General features: G+C 44.5%; 1 protein-coding gene across 4 annotated transcripts in view; it reads left to right on the top strand.

Annotated features, from left to right (window-relative positions):
- FRMD4A (FERM domain containing 4A) overlaps positions 1-21,800 on the top strand; it is a 287,785-nt gene that overhangs the window by 91,024 nt on the left and 174,961 nt on the right. The window contains exon 1 of one of the 4 annotated variants that reach the window (XM_074869805.1): positions 8,309-8,719. The exons of 2 other annotated variants lie outside the window; for them this stretch is intronic. In XM_074869805.1, coding sequence (XP_074725906.1) covers positions 8,561-8,719 — 159 coding nt within the window. In that variant the 5' untranslated portion in view covers positions 8,309-8,560. Of the gene's footprint in view, positions 1-8,308; positions 8,720-21,800 lie in introns of those variants that run through there. One more of the 4 variants, XM_074869803.1, reaches the window with a different exon arrangement.

The following is a 21,800-nucleotide window of genomic DNA, read 5'->3' as shown; positions in this document are numbered from 1 at the left end:
AGGACACCAGCCCTGAGTGCAGATCACAAGGCCTTCAGCCCTGTGGGAGCTTCATGTCTGGATAGAGATCGTGCTGTGACTGAGTTGCATCTGGAATCACACAGGGTGTGTGCTTTGTGGGACCTACAGGAGAGGGCATAGCCTGGCATTTCAGGCTGACATGGAGGGCCTGGTGGGAACTGCCCAGAAGAAATGAGGGCAATCTTGCCTGTGGTTCAAAGAGAATCACATGGGTAGAATATATGGCCCTAAGCAATGAAGAAGTGAGTTTATTCCAACCACATAAAGCTATTCAACTTGTGAACAACATTAGCTGGGTTTTGATCACTCTTTTTTTCTGAGCTACTGTGGTGCTTGGGCAGAACTTCCAAGTTCATCATTCTCTTAAAAGTTCCTATATTTGTTTTCCTTAGACTTGAGACTTCTTTTTAAAAAAAAGAAAATCTGCCATATCCTTCAGCTGCAAATGATTTAATAGTTCTTGGCTTTGTGTGATCTGAATATTTTCTTGTTCTCTTGCTTTGCAGCTGTGACCTACTTAATTACAAGCAGGAAACAAACCCCAGAATCATTAGACATTCTGCCTGGCTTGAAGAAGGGGAAAAAAATAAAAATCTCGTGTTGTTAAATACTAGGATGTCCTTCTTAATAACAGGAAGTCAAGCTCCAGATAGCAACAGTGAACATTTGAATTCTTTGTGCATCAAGATAAGGTCAGCAAAGAGCTTATGGGTTTTATTTTTTATGGTATGGATGTTTTTGGGGCAGGGGAAATGACAGCCACTTCTAGCAGCCAAAATAGGAATGAGTCATAAATTTCTAAATCAAGAGCGTAAATCCTCTTTGTTTTAACTTCTGAACAGCTTCAGTCTGCTGTCCATAGAGACAATGAAGTGACTAACTTGCTGTTTTGATTCGGCAGCTTTCAATCCATTTTCTCCTCTTTTCAGGAGGTATGAGCAAACAAGCTAGACAGTAAGTTTGGATTCCACATTGCAAATCATCAGGTTGGAAGGCAGAGCGTGGGGGAGTTTGATTAACTGATCTCCACCTCTGCAGATGGAGTCTGGGCTACTATTTTTACCTCCTCAAACTCAGCACCCCGTCTGGATATGCTGGTGGGTATGTGGGTGTAATAGTAGCTATAGAAAACAGCCAGAGAAAGGGAAAGCCAGGACTGCCAGCCTCTGACTGGCTGTCCCACACAGGCACTTAAGTCCTCTTGTCCTTGTTTATCCACAGCTCTGGTAGCAGCTCAGTAATACAAATCTCTCCATGCATCATGAGGCAATAGAAGCTGATGTTTGTACAGGGTTTTAAGCTGAGTAGCAACAGAAGTGCGAGTTATCATCTTCTGTCAACTGTGCATGCATTATCACTGTAGATGGCATGGATCCAGCACTGTCCTACAATGCAAATGGAGATTTTCCATTAGCACGAGCCACAGGGGTCTGTGTTTCGGGAGCAAACAGGGTAGAGGTCAACTCTTATGCTCTACTGAGAAGGTCTAACTGGTCCCAGCTGGGGAGATGTTCTCAGCGTGAAGATCCGTTGCAGTACAGTAATCCCCCTATGTTGACTCCTAAGTTTTCCATCTGCAAATTAATTGTGCTGTGGCAATAGAAACAGCCAAACCGCCCCATGTGAATCAACTCCAGTGCACATGCCATAAATGAGTGTGCAAGTGTCTGCATGCACTGCATTTTGTGGTGTTAACAGCTCAGCATGGCTCACTCTGGGACCTCTGTACCCCAGAGCAAACAGAGCCATCACCTTCCTCCACAGCACCTTCCCTACATGTGTTTAGCAGCCCCTGGATGTATACAGTGCTACTCCCACAGGGAACATATATATACATAAGCAGTTGCCACCTCAGGGAACATTTTGATAATCAGTGTAGAAGCTTTCAAGACAGAGGGTACATTATCGATCCAAGATATTTTAAGTATTTCTGCTTTTTGCTGCATAACTCTTGTGGAATGTGACCAGTTGGCTCTCTAGCAGGCTGAATACATATTTACTTTTCAATGTAAAACAGCTCTCTTGAGATTTCATAGCACCTGACAAATGTCAATGAATTAATCTACTGAGGAAATGAAGACCCATAAAGTTATGTGACTCGTCTGATGTTGCTCTGGAAACTGATGACTTTTCTGGAATAGGACCAGATCCCTCCTCACTTCTACTCTGAATTTCGTATTTGACCTGTTTATATTATATCTTTTCTCTCTGTCCAGTGTCAACTGCATCCTAACCAGCAGGTATTTATTTGTACTGATCATAAGGAGCTTCAGAATAAATTAAATATATGGGCTTTAACTTAGGCAGTAACAGGCTTTCCAACTCCTGAGCAAGATCAAACATGAGAAATCTGGACCATTGATTTTCTAAAATATGTTCCCTTTGCCCTCCTCCTTTTTAATGAAACGTTCAGCTCTTGTCTGTGAACAGAAAGGACTTTGTATTAGTCATTGAATGCAGTGAGTGTTACCACTGGGTCTGAATCAGACAGACTAAAATATATCTGCAGGATAAGCTGTAAGAAAATGTTCTGCTGAAATGGGCCATTTGTGCTGTATGTAGGCTTCTTCTGCATAGGCAGTAAGGCTGCCCTTCATTAAATTATCTTTCTTGCCATAGGGCAAGACTGCAGACTGGCTTTTTATGAGCCACCAGATTTGCCCTCTCTCCCAAGCAAACAGTTCCAGTTTAGAGACACCTGCAATGTGAAGCAATGTGTCCTCCAAACTACAGCCCACAGCCAAGGCCATTTTGACAATGTGGCCATCATCTTCTGATAAGGGGTGGTAAGCACAAGCTAAATGTATAATTTAAAATTATATGGGCACAGGGGTACTGGGGAACCTCTCATAAAGAGAAACACTTGCTCCAGTCAGTAAAGGAATAAGTAAAAGCTTGAAGCAGGAAAAGCGTAACAACTGAACAAGTGCATGACTCCTTCTGTGTACACTCAGGTGTGTTCAATCCCCAGTCTGAAACTTAGTGTCCACCTAATGGGCACAAACACAGGTTTGTCTCAGGTTTGTATTGTTTCACCCTTGAACCTTGCCAGAGGCTATTTTAGACACAGGTGAATAACACAGAAGGAAAACAACTCAGCTGCTGGATGAACTTTACATTTCTCCCTGTTCATACCTGCCTCCTAAGCAGGCTATGATTTTTTTTCTGTTTTCTTCTGGCCAAAATTAATTCTCTCAAGCATTTCTGCACATAATACCAGAGAGCAGCGTGATGATAAACCTTGTGGTGATGGGCACGTGCAAGGGCATGCTGCTTTGATTGGACACCGTGGTCACAGGACGTTACAGTCCCCAGTAGGATCACAGTTAATCATAAGCTTGGGTTTCCAAAGTGAATAATCGTATTTAAGATCTCGCCATTCACTTTCTGTGGCTGTTCTGCACTATTTACTTAATACGTTGTTCTGACCTACATCCCTTCCTGCAGACTCATTCACCACAGTGTTCGTGGGGAAAGAGGATTGAATAGCAAATCTCTGCACAATCTCTTTCACGTTTCTGTGTAGTAGAAGTGAAAATCACTTTAGCTGGTGCAATATTAGGGGCAAGTACAAGCCCAGCTTTATAGGATTCACCTACTTTTAAACCTTGTTAAATCGCTAACACAGCTTACTTTAGGAAATGAAATGCGTATGATTTGAGGATATACCATACTCTCCTGTGTCAGTCAATAAAAACCTCTCTAAAGTGAGGACACGTACAGCCTTACACAGAAGGAGCTGCTGTTCGCATAACGATAATACTTAGTACTACCAGAGCACTTTACATTTTCAAAGAGCTTTAGAAATGTTATGATCAAGGTGGATGACTGGAATAGTAAATTTTCTTTCAATTATTACTGTGAAGCAGCAGTTCATTTCATTATGGAACATTTTAGGCCATATGGACTTGTGAGAACATCTTGAGGAAATTGGCCAGGATTTCTGACTCGTGATGTTCATCCTAAAATGTAACCAGCAGAGAAGTCTTCAGTTTCTTGAATTTTCTCTGCAGGGGGGTTGTAGGGCTGTCAGTGGTGGCAGACCAGGGGGTGAGGAGTGCAAGCTCTTTATATCTGTGACGGGTGAGAAGGTAACTGAAGTGGTGCAGGCACAGCCATCATATTTGCATGGGGCAGCAGATCTTTGGAGAGTTACTTCCAAGTACAGCTTCTTGGCCTACACTCCAGAGAGGTGAGCTAGGGGTGTTGGTGCCTTCTCTACAAGTCTGCGAAGGTTCAGGCAAGATCATTGTCCTGGTCTCGTGTCCCAGACAGAGGTCATGATCTTTTAGCAAGCCAAAATGATTACAGGGTCAACAGACCCTTAGTAGATCAAAGCTCTCAGCAGACCCGATATGGACACCCATACTCTAGTTTAATTCTTTTTAAATTCATCTGAGTTTTCTTTGCCTAGAACATATATGTTGTATAATATAGCCCTCAAAGTCTGCAGATTTGCTTCTTCAACTCAAAATGCCATTTCCAGCTCCTTTTAAAACGCTTCCCTCAAACATTTCCTTATACGAACAAAGTACAAAACCTGGCAAAGGTACAAGAAATAAAGCCAATAGTATCCAGCACTCTGGGAAGCTCCCACTGGACATGTAGAAACCCTCTATGGGGTGGCAGCGAGGTCACTTGTCAGCGAAAAGACAAAGAAGCCCAAATGGGTCAGCATGAAGGATGAAATCACCCTGGTTGGGGTGGGAATAGGGCACTCAGAGTCTCAGGTTCTCAAGTGGATTTTGTGACCAACGTCCATTTGGAAATCTTGGCAGTTTGTGGTTCAGTGCAGTACAGGAGGGAGGTCACGTCTCCAACATAAGAAAGTGTGAAGCTGCAACATGAAAGGGAACTTTAGACATGAATATCTAACAACAATAATCCTCTTAACACTATAGAGAAATAAAGATCAAAAAGGGTAATGGATTTGAAATAAGACCTAAAAGACCACACTGGGCTGGAGTTGCAGGGACCATTGGGGCCATATGTTGAGCAGAAGCAGGATGTTTCTAGTATGTCTACAGCAAGCTCAAAGGAAACTGCCCTCCACCCCGCACGTCTGTCTTTCAACACACCCAAATACATCCACACCCATCGGAAAGTTGTGGCTGGAGATTTACTCGAGAGCGCACTGGAAGGAGGTGCTGAATGCCTCGTTCCAAGGCCAGAATATACAATCTGCCTAAAGGCAAAACACAAACCCGTCTCTCAAGCTCCCAGTGCAGACATCTACCTACATCAGTGCACGGCAGTGATTTGCAGGGTCTGCAGTGAGGAGGAGCTGTCTTCTGGGGTTGGGTTGGGAAGTCCACCCCCAGCCTTCAAGCCTCGGTGACAGCCCCATGAAACAACACAGCAGCCCACAGGGTTTGGGGTTTTTTTCTTTTTTTCATGGGAAGTAAGGAGCTGTTTTTATGCCCTAGTAACAGCCTTTGGACTGTCAGTAAAACGTGGGAGGTTTCATAGTAAATGTTTTGCCTGACATTTTCTCAGAAACAGCGGGAAATAATCAGCGCATAATTAGGGAGGTTGTGTTGAAAAGACCTGCAAATGTCTATAGATCTATGTAGAGTGCAAAGGGCATTTTTTTTCCTAATTGACCTTAGTGAGGGTGAAGTTCAGAGTGTTTTATAGAAATGTAAGATGGTTTTGCAGAAATGACTTAAAGTGTACTCCAGCAGAAAAAACAAGTTGCAGATTCTCAGTAATTTTTTCTCCTCTCTTCTGCCATTCCTTGTAGCAATAACCTCTTCTGGCTTTTTTGGATAAGTGAGAGCACCTTCTATGGTGTCTCCCTGGAAAAGAGCACCCTTGGTAGTGTATCCCTTGGCTCCGGAGGGTATGGTCTATCTTTGCCTGAGAAACATCCACAGTTGCAATTCCCTCAGAAGCTGTGAGGTGGGATGGGTAATCTCTGTTCAGGCAGCTTTTACCCCCTCAAAAAATAGTATGTGTCTAATCAGCAGGAAAACCTCTGCAGGAAACCAAACAATCTGCTCTAATCATGAAGGTAAATCTACACACTGAAAGGCTCACTGGGCCTCCTATAGATTCAAGTGACTCCTAAGGAGACTGCTCCAGTCCATCAGTTAAATAAATACGTAGGGGAACTGTTTTCAGAAAGTCTGATTATGTCATCAGCCAAGTGAACAGGCTCCTTCAGAGCTGCCTTCATCTGTTGAGTAATTACCGAGTTGGGACGGGGGGCCAAAAGTCTCCTTTAGAGCATACGGAAAGACTAGATGCACATGTGGAGTAGCTAATTTTAAAACTATGGCATATCCTCCGTTTCCCCTCCTCTCCCCCTTTGCAGAATACCAAAGGGGTTAGGTCACATCCCACAGCAATCACTTGCTATGGTTTCTTTCCCCCCCTCTGTTTTCCTTTATCAAACACATTTCTTTCTTTTCCTCTCTTGTGCTCCCAGGCAGAGATCTTATACACCAGGCTTTAGCCTGGAGCAAATATTGTCTAGTCAAGTTAAATAAAAAAAATACCTTTCCTATAAATGAGGCTTTATAATGGAGATGTTCCCGGTCCCTTGTCAACATTGCTGCAGTGTGTTACCTGGTGTACAGGCAGGCAAAAAAATCACCAAGAGATGATGAGCATAGGGAAACTAGCAGCAAAGGCTGGACACCAAGCAAACAGGCAGGGCAAGAGAGAGGAGGAAAGAAAATCACACTTTGCAGAATGAATAGCTTCTAACAACTTTGAAGGAAGTATTATTATGATTTTATTACCATATTTTATTATGCCACTCTAAAAAACGATGTCCTGAAGAAGCAATTAGGCTGAGAACATGAATTTTGCAGCTGTATTTTCCTGGCCCTCCACCTACCCTCTCAATGAGCTGATGAGGATCCTTGTGCCATTATTGTGACGTACTGCTCATGTTGTGCCCTCCAGTCCTCAAATATCAAATTATGAATGGTGTCAGGATGGGACAGACCTGCAGAAAACTAACCAGCAATTAATATCCCTGCTCCTTGTTCATCCAGGGAGTTAAATCAGAGAAGACATCAAGGCTTTTGGGAAATGGTGGGTTCTCAGTTCTGCTAAACCATCAGATTTAGGGACTCAGTGCTTGCAAGTCCCTCGTGATGTCAGCTTAAAGTGGGGCTGTCCTGTCTACCCCTCTAAAATGTGCCTCCATGGAACAACTTCTATGTAGGCACTCCCCAGCTGACTCCCATCTGCTCCCTTCAAGTCCTGCTGCTTTTTTGTGCACATTCCTCTGAAGGGAGAATGAAATGAGTGAAAAACAGCACTGACAGGCAGCTGTCTCCAAGGGTGCTTGTTTGCTCTGTGCCTTTGGTAAAAATACTTCCACTTCAGTTTCCCCACCTGTTTATTAAACTTCAGCCCATAGGTGGAAGGAGCACTCATGGGTAAGCTGTTGAAATTTAACTACATGGATTTTGTGGTGGTTTAACTGAACTACAAAACCCTTGTGTTGATAATGTATTTTTACCCTCACCAGGTAACTCTTTTTAAATTCAGCACACTTCACCATAGATGTTGACAGCACTGAAGTCTCCACCCAGACAAGTTTCTCCTGGGGGAAAATGGGCAGGGAACTCATCTCTTCTCAACACCTATTTTAGGAAAGGATGCCAGAAGTGAATCTTTGCATCCATAGACTAAAAAGGGTGTTTGGCATCCAGCTCAGATGGAGACAACTGTATTGCATTCTCCTGAGCTTGTTCAGATGAGACCCACCCTTATGAATGCAAGCTCACCAAGAGTTAAAAATATGTCCACACAGGCTGAATCAGACTAATTTTAAATGAGCATTGGTTAATCCATGAAACTTTACAAGATATCACCCCTTAGGTAAATAAGGTGCTTTGCAGACTGTTGCATAAGTCTCATATAAAGATTAAGTCCCCTTCTGAGTCCAAAACACGTGTGACTGCACAATGGCTAGTCAATGAAACAAAAAGATGAAATATTGCACGTGGCAAAGCTGTCTTCTCAGCTGTTCTTTGGGAGTGTTTGAAAGAGTTAAGCCCAATACTGGAATGTCTTGGGAATGTTGGCAGAGGGAGAGTGAGCAGCTTTTTTCCTCCCTCTGGATGGAGTCCCAGGACTGAGCTTGCAAAGTGATGACTTGGATTTGAGTTTGCTTCTTGGTTCTGCAGCAGAGAGCTGGGAAGTGATGCAGTGTAACCAAGAAGCCCTTTGTGAGGGATGTGCAATTGCCTTCCTAACTCGGGAGAGGTATTTTTACCTCTTCCCTTCTCATCCCTGGGTGCAGCAGAACTCGCTTTGAGAAGATAGACGGAGGGAGAAACCACATCCTGAAGGGCGTGTGCGAAGGGAGAAAGACACATCCCTAAACAGTTTATTTTGGCTGCTGGTTTTTGTTGTCGGGTTTGGTTTGGTGGTTTGGGTTTTTTTTTTCCTTTCTTTTCCTCCTTCTTCTTTGATGGAAATTGCAGTGACTTTTTAACCTTGCAGTTCATAAGGCGCCTTGGGATTAGCTGATTGCCTCCGAGCAGGGAGTCCGGGGTGTTTCACACGGGGACCTGGCATGGCTGCTGTGCTCTTTGGCTTTGAGGATCTGCTCTACAGCTGGGACAGCCTGGTGTGGAGCCTGACATCCCGGGCTCTGAGGACTTGCCGCTTTGGAAACCTGAGGGTCCTGCAGCTCATGCTGAAGCCATGGTGCATTTCCAGAGCCGTTTATCAGGTAGGGTTAAAAAACACCAGGCCAGACCCTCAAACTCTGGTTCTGCAGAGGGGAAACCCCCCTGGGAGTCACACAGGGTCCTGTCTTGTTCCTGCCAATCGCTTCGGGTCCTATCACAGGCGGTGGGACAGAGGAGACACCAGAGGCAGGGGAGGTCTGGGAGGAGAGACTCAGGTTTTGAGGATGGTGGTGGGTCTCCCATGGCTGAACACAGGTCCAAACTCTCCTTCCCACAGAGCACAGGGGAATAAGTGAATGCAAAATAAGGGTCATTCTGCTATATGCCCTTTCCTTGAGCTTTATACGCATAAGTACAGCCAGTCTTAGCTGTGCTGCATCCTCAAGCTGTCCCTGTGGCTGCACAAGAGTAGTTTATAACTTACCCGGAGGAAAGGACTACTAAAGACACCTAACCTGTGGAAAAGGGGCAATCATCATGGGTTTTAAACTACAGTAGCACTAGTTAACCCTACTTGACTAGTGCAATGCTTTCTGACTGCTTAGTCTTGCAAAGTCTGAGTCATCTGATTGTCTAAAACTTGGTGTGTGGTTTACGTGGTATAGAGAGGTTTGGGGCTTGGTCGGCTGTCTTCTCTGTAAAGTTATGCTAACTGCTTGCAGCTTGAGGTATAACAATACAGCTCTAAAAAAATGTGTGTGTTTCGGAGACTGGCTAAACTGGGTTAAATAAACCGAACATCACAATGAGGGCACTAGAACTGGATGCCACTTTGAATAGCAACTCATTCCAGTCCATAGGCGAGTCCAGGTTGAAATGACACTGCAAACTGACTAGTATCCAGCTCGTGTCCTTTTTTAATCAGCCTTAGACAACTGAGGTTAGACTTTATTCTGCTGCAGGGACAAACCCATTACAATATTTATCAACTTCACATATTTGGCTAATGCCAGACACTGGATTGACTGGTTGAAGTTTGCATTTGGAAAAGGCATTTTCTGCTACTCCCATTTGCTTGGTATTTTGCTTTTCCTGTGCTTTGGAAATCTCCATGTGTGAAGCCAAGTTATACAGAAGAAGCCAGATTACAAGCCTGTAGAAATTGTGTGTTGCTTAGAGGGAAACCAGGACAAGGCTCATAGTAATTTCAGCAAACTTTGAATCAGCTTCAAATGATGCTTGGGTTCCAGCAGACTTCAGGAATAGAATTTATACCCTTCTTTGGAGTTCAGCAGACGTGGGAGGCATGTTTATTTTAAGTATTTGTTTGTTCTAGAAGACGCCTGCAGTCAATAACACAAACCCATTGCCCAGAAGGACCCCTCATCCCACTGATTGTCCTGGTGGCCCCCAAGCACGGCTCTGAAACCCCCATGTGCTCCAAGTGAACCAAGCTGCCCTCCCTGGGCTGCACTTGGTCTTGGCCATTGTGAATCTTCAGGTCAGTCTGTGCAGAGGCTGCCTATGCCCCATCCACTCTCTGCAGCTTGTTTTAGGAGCCTGAATGTGAAACTAATTAGCTGATGTGGGCCTAGGGAAAGGGAGGGGGAAGTAAGAAGTCTCAATGCTGAACCCCCTTTTTACTGTCCACTCATGTAAAACCATCCTCAAAAACTAAGGACTTAGTTTTTAGATGTGTACAGATTCTGATTACAAATAATTTATCCCAGCCTGCGCACCATGCATCATAGGATGCTACTGCCTGTGATAACTCCTGGGATTGGTGGTCTTTTAACAGATTTATTCTGTGAGCACTGAACACATTCACAAGTGCACTTTTTCCGTTACAACATGCACACATCTTCAGCCATCCCCCATGACATTATATCACATTCCTGACATGTTATTCTCCCTTGCTAGAGTCACCAGGGAAATGGGACTGCAATGGTGCCTCCCTTCCCATCCATGAGAGCATTGATGCAGCCTGACACTCACAGAACAAGGTGGATCTGAATAGTTTTCTCTTTCTCAGACAGAATCAGTGAACATCTGCAAAAGCTCAGTAAAACCAAGTCACTTTGTTTGTCAATGCCCATGAGCTTCCACTTCTTTGGAGAGGACCCAAAATGGTGGGTCAGGTACCAGCAGAGTTGCTGATGGGTGGAGGTTTGCTTGGGAAAGACATCCCATAGCTCATCACCTCAGAGAGCCAGCAGCAGAGGTATTATCAGTGGCCAGCATGAGCGGCTAGCTAACTCTACACTTATGTATATTAACACTAACAGCATTTCCTCCAGTAGCCAGCATTCTCCAATTTAAACACTGATGGGACTGTTTAATAGAATATTGGTTGGACAGAAATCCTGATGGTTTAATCACTTCCCAGAGACAGAGACGTCTTCCACTGTTTATTATTTAGATGAGCAAATAAGCTCTTGACCATGCTAGTTTTTGTTGCTGCTATATATTAAACCCTGTTGCTACTACATCTTGAGAGCAAACCAGATCAGCTGTGGGACCTCCACATGGTACCAGAACCCAAAAATCCCTAAAAAGAAACATTAGTCAACTTTGTAAAACTAACCAAAACTTTTTCATACTCCAAAAAGCATGCTTTATGCTTTTTTCTTTGAATTAATCACATCTTGGTGCATCTGTGCTTCCAGAGCCATTTGCTGGCTCACCCTTGGTGAGACTGACTTGGGGGTGAGGACATCACTGGGGAGGACTCAGGTCCTCCTTTGCACCACCAACCAAGACCATGGCTGCTCGAGTATGACACTGACTTTGAGAATTCATTTGTATCCTTTCCCTGGACTGTTGTCTCCACCACACAAACCCTGAAAAACATCCATGGGTTTGGTAATTCCCTTCTACTGTCCCATCTACAAAATATGTAAAAACAAAGCTAATACTGTAGAGAAAGTACAGCCCAGTTTTACTGCCAATGCAACATGCAATGGGTTCTTGAAAAGAAAAGGAGATCCGGGTATCAACATAATCAGTGTAATTCCCCTCATTTCCGACAAGTGAGACTTTGCTTTCTTGGGTCTCAGAAAATCAGCAACAATGCATTAGCAGAGGTAGATGGAATAGTAATTTTCGGGTGATGCTGGCTGTGGTGGTCAAGATGAGATCCCAATGACTTGAGATTTCAGTCTTAAAATCCAAACTGATACAGCAATCGGAAGTGTGGACTTGCTCAGGCTGCACTCTGAGCAGTAGTTGTTATAAAATAGGTTAAAACAATCAAAAATTTTTCCCTTGTTCTTGATATCCAAACTGGCTTTGACTCAGAGATGCTGAGTAACTCCATTTCTCACTGTCTTTAAGCAATGCTGTGGTACTCAGGACATCTGAGAACTAGAGGCTTTTGGTACCCTGAAGCAAGGTACCATCATCTGTTTCAGACTGCATTTCTCTTCCTGCAAGTAAATCCTCCTGCAAGTCTGCTGTGATTCCCAGGGATACATTTGTCTGCACAGTCTGAACAAACCACTTGCCTTGCTCTGTTTTCAGTGGGGCTAATATTCACCAATTGCTATATTTTAATTGCTATGAACGCTTGCTATGTTTTAATTGTGTTTTGTGATCCATCATGTGGCTTTCTGACTGTATGATCAAAACACATTTGAAAAAGATTAACAAATAATAAACTTCCAGTCAAGGCTTTCAGACAGTCAGTTGTGCAAGATGCCACAGAGCTGTCGGATGTATTTTTACAAATGCCCAGAAGATGTCTGAGTGCTCTGACCTACTAAAAAAAGGGCCCTGTGAACGAACACAGTGACTGCTTTTGCAGAAATACTCACATTTCAAGAAGTACTGGGGGAGGGCTGGTTTATTACGGGATAGGCAGTCAGTTCTTCATTTTAACATCCTGAAGATATTTCACTATTTATTTAATCTCCAAATCCATCAACAAATGTTTTAGTTTCCCAGCTATGTCTGTGCAGTGTCAAAGAACATTAGGCAGCCCAGGACCTACATCTTCAGTAAAAATGTGTTTATGTGTCTGTCTGTTTAAAATCCCACAAATTGTTCCTATCAAGTCAGAGGCAGACCGCTGGTTGCAGAGCAGCCTCTCGAGGAGCTGTAATACCAATCACAAACATTTAATTTCTCACACACTGTACATAGTAGTGCTGTGTACTTTTTGCACACTTCTTTATCCACCAAGTACTTGGAAAGGTGGTTAAGTAATATCATGCCTATTTTACTGCTGTAGAAAGTGAGGCAGGGATGGATGAAATGGCTGGCTTCAGGCTATAGACACAAGTGCAGAATTGTCACCAACATCTCATCACTCCCCATATATCCGGTTATAAGCAATGGGATTAAGAAAGGAGGCGGGCTGTAGCATTTAGAGACTGGATGTTAACCTAAAATGAGGAAGAGAAAAGAGCTTTTGCCTTGCTGGCAGGAGGATAAAGGCCCAAGGAGCAATGGCAGGAACCAATGCAGAAGCCAAGGTCCTGTGATAGTGGGAAGGATATCTGGGGGCTTTGGGCACCCCCAGCCCTGGGAGGGACATAGCTGCTGTTCAAGTTGCAGATCCCAGGTCACTAACTGGTTTTCAGCTGTGAAAAATCACCTGTGACTCTTGGGCCCTTAGTATTGAGGGTGTTTTTGCGGCGCTTTAACTGCCTCTTGGGCCAGAGCTGGCAGGTATCACAGACCAGAAGGTGGTTTTTCTATGTACACGCAGATGTACTCAGCCATGTGAGCCCCAAACCATGTCCTCCTCGGGCCTTACTTGGGCTACTTCGTTCCCCTTATTTTCCAGATCCTGCAATTTTATTTTCCCTGAGAACAATGCATCTCAGGTGTGTTTCCCACACAGTGTCCACTGCTGGCAATGGGGTGCTAATGGGTTTTTACCCAGCTGCCATGGGTACTGGAGAGCTGAGTTGAAGGGCCTTGGGGCTTCTCCTCCATTCACCTGCGGGATTGCTAGCACTCTGCTGGGTATTGCATCAATAAAGGGACAGCCTGTTATCCACTTCACAAGTGGCTCTGAGACATCCCCACAACACCATGTACCCTATCAGGAATGTGGTCTTCCTCCTCATAAAGGAGCCATTTGGGAAATCCATTCTCGTTTCAGCATCATTCCTCACCCTGCTTGCCTTGAAGACATCTTATTATGTCTAAGCATAATTAGGGATTCAGGAGCAAAAGCAGCATTTTGCAAGCCTGTCCTGCTGCAGTAAAAGGCTGTGCAAATCATTGTTGGGCAAGAGGGAGGAAGGAAAGTGCTGAAATTTTAAACACATCATTTCAGATTGGTAAAACTTCCAGGTTTTGATTTATAGCTTCATCACCAAGTAGATTAATGTGGAATTCAAACTCAACCAGCTCTTTGCTTTCCTTTCAGGCCTGATGTATTAGCATTTCCCATTAATCTAGCCAGCTCCGGCATGATGAAGGCTGAGGAAACAAGGGATTAGGCATGTGGGAGTGTTGGGTGGGCAGGAGAAAAGAGCCAACAAAATTCACTTTAGCTAACTAGCTAAAGTAGAGAGCATGGGACCTTATTCAGGTCTCAGGTTGTAGCTGAAGCTGTTTCTGACTCCCTTGAACTCAGCAAATCCTTTCTCTTCTGGTCTTGGGCAGAGGCCATTTCAGTGGGATTGTTAATTCCCAATAATAAGGACAACAGTGGATGTGGGTACTGGTGCCACCCGTAGAGCTACACTTGCAGGACTCTTTGCTGGCAGCTGCTCTCTCCTCAGAGCATTGTGATGCCCTGATATAGCCGGTGTTCAAGAGGCTTCAGGCCCCCTAAAACCATCCCATGGGGTATCATAGCAGGGTCAGGCCCCTCCAAGCTTGCAGCCTGCCCAATTCCCACTTTAGTGGGAGGCAACTGTGACTTTCTTCCCTGGCACTATTTGCTGAGCTAGTCCACAGGCTCTGGAGCTGCCCTGGAGACTTCTCAAACTTTATTGCTACATATTTAAGCATTTATGAGACTTGAACTGCTTCCCTTAAAAAAAAAAAAAAAAAAAAAAAAACAACAACAGCAACTGACACAAATCTCAAAAAAAAGAGGAAAATAACCCTCCACCCAAAAGCCCCAGAGTTGCAGAAAGGGCTAATGAACCTCCCATGTTTCTGAAAGCCTCTCAGGAGCTTTTGGCTTGCAGAGTTTCTCACCCCATCTTCATTACAGGCAGAAGGAAAGAAGGTTAGACAGGCAGGGAAGGGGAGAGAAAACACAAACATTAAAAATTCATCTTTGCCAGAAAACATATCCAAACAGACAGAAAAAAAAATAAATCAGCCTATGGAGGAACTTAAGCCGTTTCTACTCGAGTTGTCTATGGAGTAAGCACAAAAGGTGTTCAATAAGTTCCCATTCCCAAGTATTTTTACAACACACTGTAAAATTGCCCTGAACATTTGTTACAGACTTCCTCTGCTTTTCTAGAGCTGGAAAGGGCCAGGGTGATCTGGTAGGATCTATGCCGCTGCCACCAGCCCCACCGTAGCCCCACAGAGAATTGACATCAGTGAAGAGGATGTCAAAATGTTAACACCACAAAATAGCCAGCTAGACTCTCCATCCTTTTGTCAGGCAAAAGGGCAATAGCAGCCAGGTTCAGGTAAAGCTAGAGGGCTACCTGGGATGTCTTGCCCAGTGCCAAGGATTCAAGGTAAAATGTCATGGTGGAGCTCACCAGAGGAGCACAAAGGGCTTACACACCTAGAAAGTTTGGCGCAATAACCCTTTTGCCCCTTGGACAGTCATGGGCACCTACTCCCCTCAGCAGCTTGTGGGGTCTCATCTCTCCTTCCACTGCCCCAAGGCAGCTGTGGGTCAGGGCAAGAGGCATAAAGATTTTCTGGAGGGCAGAGACAAGCACCAAAGGTGTGCTGGGCAATAGTGGAACCTGAACCATTAAATCATCTCAGGGGTTACTGTGCTGCCTTCCTGTTAAAGCTAACATGGAGCTGCACCAGGCTGGGGCTTGCACTCACTAATTATTTAACAAACACAACAATGAAGTGCTTTCCATGTGCTGTAGCAAATTGTCCAGTTCTGCTAGAAAATGAGGTAGAGTTTAAACGCACATTGACCCTCCTGTCTTTACATGAACTTTTAGGGATGGTAGAAGGAGATTGAGTGGTCAAGTCTCATGACTGAGCTTTTTTTCATTCAAGAAATACAGCAGCCTTTTAAAAGGGAATGTATACTTGTCGTTGTTTTGCTCCTGTGTGGATTTTTCCAACCTGCCTCCCTGTGAGAAATATTCAATCTCCAGTACTACTCTGTTCGTGAGAAAGGACTCTGGCTGCCCCGGTTATGAACATGGGCAAAGACTTTCATGGCTTTAATTCTAGCCCACTAATAAATGGGTTAGGATTACCAGTGCAGCTTATATAGGCCACCAGCCAAGAAGCAAACACAAGTGATGCTGAATTGTTTCTACCCCAGGATGGATTTGAATATGTCCCAAAGCGGAGTTCTCTTGAAGTCCACCACCAATGACTTGGGCATTCCTGCCCCTGTCTTTGCTTTTAGTCGCAAAGGATGAAAACTGTGCTCTCCACAAGGAATACAAACTGTCTGAAAGGAGACAATCCCCAGCAGCTCACCCTGTTTATAACAGAAATGCAGCTACCAGCAAGACAGGGGAAACACTGTTTGATCCCCTGGGTTTGCAGAAGCCAGGTCTGAACTGCTTCTTCCTAGGCTTAACTATTTTCTACTCAGTGTCTTGAAACATGAGATGGGATGCATCTCATGTTCCTTTAGTTATCAAAAATTAGGCATTTCATCTATACTGGCTCCCCCCCAAGATGGGTATCTTGGTACAAGTCACTCTCTGGTGATGCCTACCCCGTTGCGCTGAAACCAGAAAGAGCTGACACCGCTAAACTCAACTAGATGCCAAAGTATTAAAGTCCTGTGAGGTAGAGTTCAGTCATGCTGTTCTGATTAAATATATGTCATCCAAGGCCTGGGTGGAAAATGCTGGAAGCCCTCAGGAAGGTAAGCAGCCTTCAGTACAGAGTGCCCAGCAACCTTGCACCTCGAGTCATCCAGTTTCAACTGCTGAAATTGGTACAGCATACTCTGTAATGGGACAGGGCCCCAGGAACCTGCTTTCAGTAAAGAGTTTTGCCTTTCCCAGAGAGACATTTGTGAACAATTCAATCCTCTAAAGTAATTGAAACCGGCGGCAAGTTTTGCCTGAAGAATTTTTGTTCAATTCAACCCCTTCTCCCTCAAAGAGAAATCCATCCTGAATATATGGCTCAGAGTAGTCACAGAACAGGTCCACTCCCATCAGGCTTTCATGTGTTTCTTCTCTTATATAAAATAAGATGATCATGGGAAAAACCTGCTTTTCCCTTCTCTGTTGGCCACATGCCTTTGTTGCTCCACCAAAGGCTTTGTGCACTGGATGCCATTTCTTTCCGATGTTCTCCTGGAGCAAAGGTGGAGCTGACTAGTGTCATTGATGCGATGCTGCCCTAACTGTTTGCAGCTGCATCTAAGATGTTGCCATGAATCATCGGAACTCTTGCAGAAACTCTCTTCACATCCAACCAACAGCATCCAATTGTTTAGACAAAAACAGTCGCTCTTGGGCATGGGAGCTTTGGGGAAAAACAAGCCCAAATTACGCACTTGAAAGATGACTCTCATGTGATAGCAAAAAAGAACAGAACAAAGGCTCTGAATGCCATCCAGGTCCCAGTACCAGAAAGCATTGAAGTTGGGGTATGTCCTGCCTCTCCTTCCTTCCTTCCATCCCTCCCAGGTTGGATTTGAGGACGATATTAACTCTGTGCACCTTTGGCACCTGCAAGTGGCTGCAGCAAGTTTTTTACCAACATTTGCACATGAATTACTTCTGAAGTTTAAATATAAAGAGCCATTTCTAGTGTCCACTCATTTTGATTCATCTATAACACTCTTAATTTAAATCTCCTGTGCACTGCATACATTCACGTGAGCTCACGGCAGAGGAGGGTTGTTGTTTTCCTAAATTGGAAGCTTATGGGCCCAAGCTGGAGGGAAATTGTCATGGGATTTCAAACCCTGCCTTTTTCCTTCCTCTCCTTTCAGTTTGGGAGGGGTTTTTTTTAACCATGTGAGTCCACTGAGGACTCCAAAACAGCTGACAAAGCATAGCTTCAGGCCGGTCCTATTCCCCACTCCTGGAGAAGAGCTCCGCATGACAGCCAGTGCTAAGTCTCAAATACAAAAAGTTATACAAGGTCAAATTCCTCCATGCTGTGAAGTTCCATCTGGCACCCCAATGGGGGATTAGTGTCTGTCCGGCACCTGGCAGGAGTCACCCAATGTCTGCAGCATTGCATAACTTGCAAACCCCATTGCGTGCAATTACTTTCTAACTTCACTAGTCACTGAGCTGCTGGAGCTGTTGGCCCCTGGGACTCCAGAGGCCCTCGTAAAGCTCCGGGAGGGCAGGAATGTGGGTTTTACAGTCATTGCAAACCCGCTTTGCTCCATTTCCGCAGGGCCCGATCTCAACCACTGCTTGCTTAGGAGCTTAACACGCTTGTATGGTCACTTCCATGCTGGTAAAGAGGCAGCTCATGATGAAGAGAGATCTGTTTGAGGGCTAGAAATTTTTATGTTACTGTAAGTTTCTGTACTTGGGTTGACCTCTGCTTTTTATTTTTTTTTAATTGTTTTCTTAAGACTCTTTAGAGCCCCACAGCCACAGGATCCTAGAGTCATGCGGGTCCTCATGTATGTAGCCACAGCTGAGACAACAACTTTGAGTATCAGCAGGACTAGCAACTGAGCTGGGCTTTGCAAAACCTCAGGCAATCAGTCAGGGGTTTTGCAAAACTAGACTGCAAATGAGAAAAGGTTTGCACCAGACTAATTATATCAGAGCAGCCACTGGGATGAGGAGGTAGGGAAAAAGGAAAGGGAATAAACAGCACAGGGGTTGGATAATTTCTAATTAAAGTGAGAATAGAGTCACTGTTCATCTTAGAAAAGAGAGGTTCTGGGAAGTTCACTGCACCGCATATTCTCGGGCATTCATCATCTGAAATGTCTCTTAATTGCCACTATTATATCATATCACAAACATTCACGTAATTTATCAGTCATAACCTCCTACAAAGAGATTCTTTCATTCAAGTTGTTTTCATAGAAATCTTTTCCCCTTGGATCCCAGTCCTGTAACACACTCAGACCAGGAATCTGGAAGTGGGACTTTTTTTCCTTCTTTTTTCTAAACTGCAGATGTTGCTTTACAGAAAATATGTTTCAGTAAAGGACTGTGTCCCATTTTGAACTTCTTTCCTCTTTGTCCCAAGATAATCAGTTCTTAACAGCTCTTCTTCCTCTTATGGTAAAAGCTGAAATGTAAATATTCAGGATGTCCTAAGTGTCAGGAGCCAGCCAAGCCCTGCTAGCCCAGACGAAGGGTCCCCGGCAAGGGGCTGCCTTAAACACTTGGCTCAGCCAACAGACTGTATTTATAATGTAAACTCCCCTTGTCAGTTCCAAACTCCTGGCTCCACTTTTAGAAAATTTAACATTTCTAGGGATTGTATTTTCCCACCACTTAGTCAAGAGCTGAAATTTTTCCTCTCAGAAAATACACTTGCATGTCAAAGGCCAACGGCCTAAAAAATATCAGTAGTTTCACAGCCTAAATATAGCACAGGACTGAAATCCTGAATTCCTGCGAAGGAGCCAGTGTAAACAGCCATCGTCTGTGCAACCGGGGGGTGGGCTGCAGCCCAGGGCTTTTTCTTTACGTTATCACACGCCGCAGAGCCTGGATGTCTCGACATGGATGAGGAACCCTTTGTGTAGGGACCTCCTGGCCAAAGCCCTTCCCATCTATGGGCTTTATCATCCAGCATCAGCAAAGGGCTGGAGTCACTCCAGTCTAAAGATGCTGCCCTTCTGCTGGCTTACACCCACTTGCCATAAAGGTTAGTTGTGTGGTCTTGATGTGGAAAGTCCCAGGTTCAAGAGTTGCCATTGACTTTGCCAAGAAGCCGTGTCGCAGTTATAAGTCATGAGGACAATCCCCCTCATGACCACCAAACCAGCCAGAAATGATTAAGCCTTGATCCATCATTAAGTGACAGTGATAAACACCGGCTCCAAGAAGTAATACACTGCCATCCCCTGAGTGGAATTCCCAGCCACACCACTTTATAATAGCAAAACTAATCACATATTTATCTGTGGATGCTTTAAAAAGCACAGGCTGATTCCTGTGATTCACCTCATCTTACAGTTCATACGTAAAGCAGATCAGAAGTCTCTCTTGCCAATGGTGTTGATAGCTGGGGGTGACTAGGAAAGATGGACCCATCTGCCCTGTAAAGGGCTGGAATTGCCCAGAACCATCTCCCACCCACTCCATCTTCAGCCTGGACTGGAATCTATTATTTATTAATACACATGGGTAATGTCTTAACCATTATCTGTGGATGCGGAAGGCATGATAGCCATTAGAGCTTCCTCTCCCTCTCGCATGGGGAGGGTTGGAAGTAAATGAAACCCGGCCAAGAAAATACAGCAGGGAATACGGTGTGCACAGTGTTGAAATGGTTTGTGAATGCTCAAGGGTGGGCAGAGGTAATTTTTGTAGGAGCTGATAACCTCACCCCTTTTCATTTCACTAACCAGACTCTCAGTGGATCTCATTATCCTGGAAGTCATTCAAGAGCCTCCTGCTCTTCTAACAGGGCTCCAGACACCTTGCAGGTCTCCAGTGATTAATTGCTATTAATATAGGCCAGCCATGAGATTTCTCAGTGGAGCATTTGCTTCCATGTCTCACAAGTTTCTTAGGGATAAGTGTATCTGGATGGCCTCTTGGGATTTTGCTTTTTTTCAAAGGAAAGGTCTTCTACAAAGCTTTCTGTTCACGTGCATTGTTTCCCAGGACATGCTGTCCCTCTTTCATTCTTAGCCACTATTTGCTCTGGTCATGTAAAGGAGTGCCTGGTGCAACCAGGCTCCTGTCTGAGTGGCTGGTATGAGAACTGGGCAGGGTGACAGACCCAAAGTGAGGCCTGTGGCCTTGAAGAGCTGTACTGCCCTTGAAATACTGTGTATCTGCTCTCTTACAAATTCAGGCAGACCTGCTTCCCTTCCATCTGCTGTTTCTCCCCTTGCTTTTCAGTATTTTTTGCTCTGGCTGTTCTTGCCAGGAGTTGCACCCCCATTTCCATCCTATCTCCTGTTCATAAGCAAATTAAAGTGCTTGCAGATGACACTGCTTCTGGCTCCGTTGAGGCAAAACCCAAATGCCGCTTATGATGCCAAGCGCTGCTTCACATGTCCATGGTGCACCCCAGGAGTGAGTGCAGCTGAGTGACTGAGCATTGTGAATGAGAGCTGCTGTGAAGTGCAGGACGTTATTTGAAGAAGACTCCTATCTTAGTCATCACTGACCTGATTTTGATCACCCATCAATATACTCTTCCTTTTTATGTCAAACTACCCAGAAAGTCTTCATACAAAATGAAACACACTCAGAAAAAATACTCTGAAGGGATCTTGCTGGGCCATTTGACAGTTTGGGAAATCTGCAGAATCACTAATCATTTGACAGTTTTGTAGCTATGAAAATAAAGGGAGTTTTAAATTAGTGCCATTACAGCAGTGTGAAGTTTGGAGACAGGCTGGGACAAAGCGGGATCTCAAATCAGCAGTTCTTCTGATACTGTTTTGGACTGGAGGAGGCTTTGGGGGGGTAGTTGAATGCTGGGAACTGATGCATAAGCCACTTCATTTTGGAGGGACGAGGGAAAAGACAGAAATTAGCAATGTTAATTTAACAGGTGACATATGCCTTGGGTCCGTTGCCCTGGCCTGAGACCTTGTCTGCACCAAGCTCTGCACCAAGCTTTCCCAGGGGGACTGTAGGACCTTGGTATCTTGCATGACCTTTGCCTCCTGGGTGTCGGTGTTTCCTCCTCCCATTGTTCAGACCTGCTTTGGGACAGTCTGAATTTATAACAGTGCCCTTCACAAGAGGCTTCAGCTAAGTATTGTATACATGCTGCAACATGCATAATAAACAGATATCATAATGAGAGAGAGTGCAGTCATTCAGCACAGAGTTCGTACGGGCAATACAATCTGCATCATAGAATCACAGAATCATAGAATGGTTTGGAAGGGACCTTTAAAGATCATCTAGTTCCAACCCCCCT

Source organism: Strix uralensis, chromosome 5 (genome assembly GCF_047716275.1).
Source record: "Strix uralensis isolate ZFMK-TIS-50842 chromosome 5, bStrUra1, whole genome shotgun sequence".
In the NCBI taxonomy this organism is placed as follows: Eukaryota; Metazoa; Chordata; class Aves; order Strigiformes; family Strigidae; genus Strix; species Strix uralensis.
This window is presented reverse-complemented; position numbering and strand designations above follow the sequence as displayed.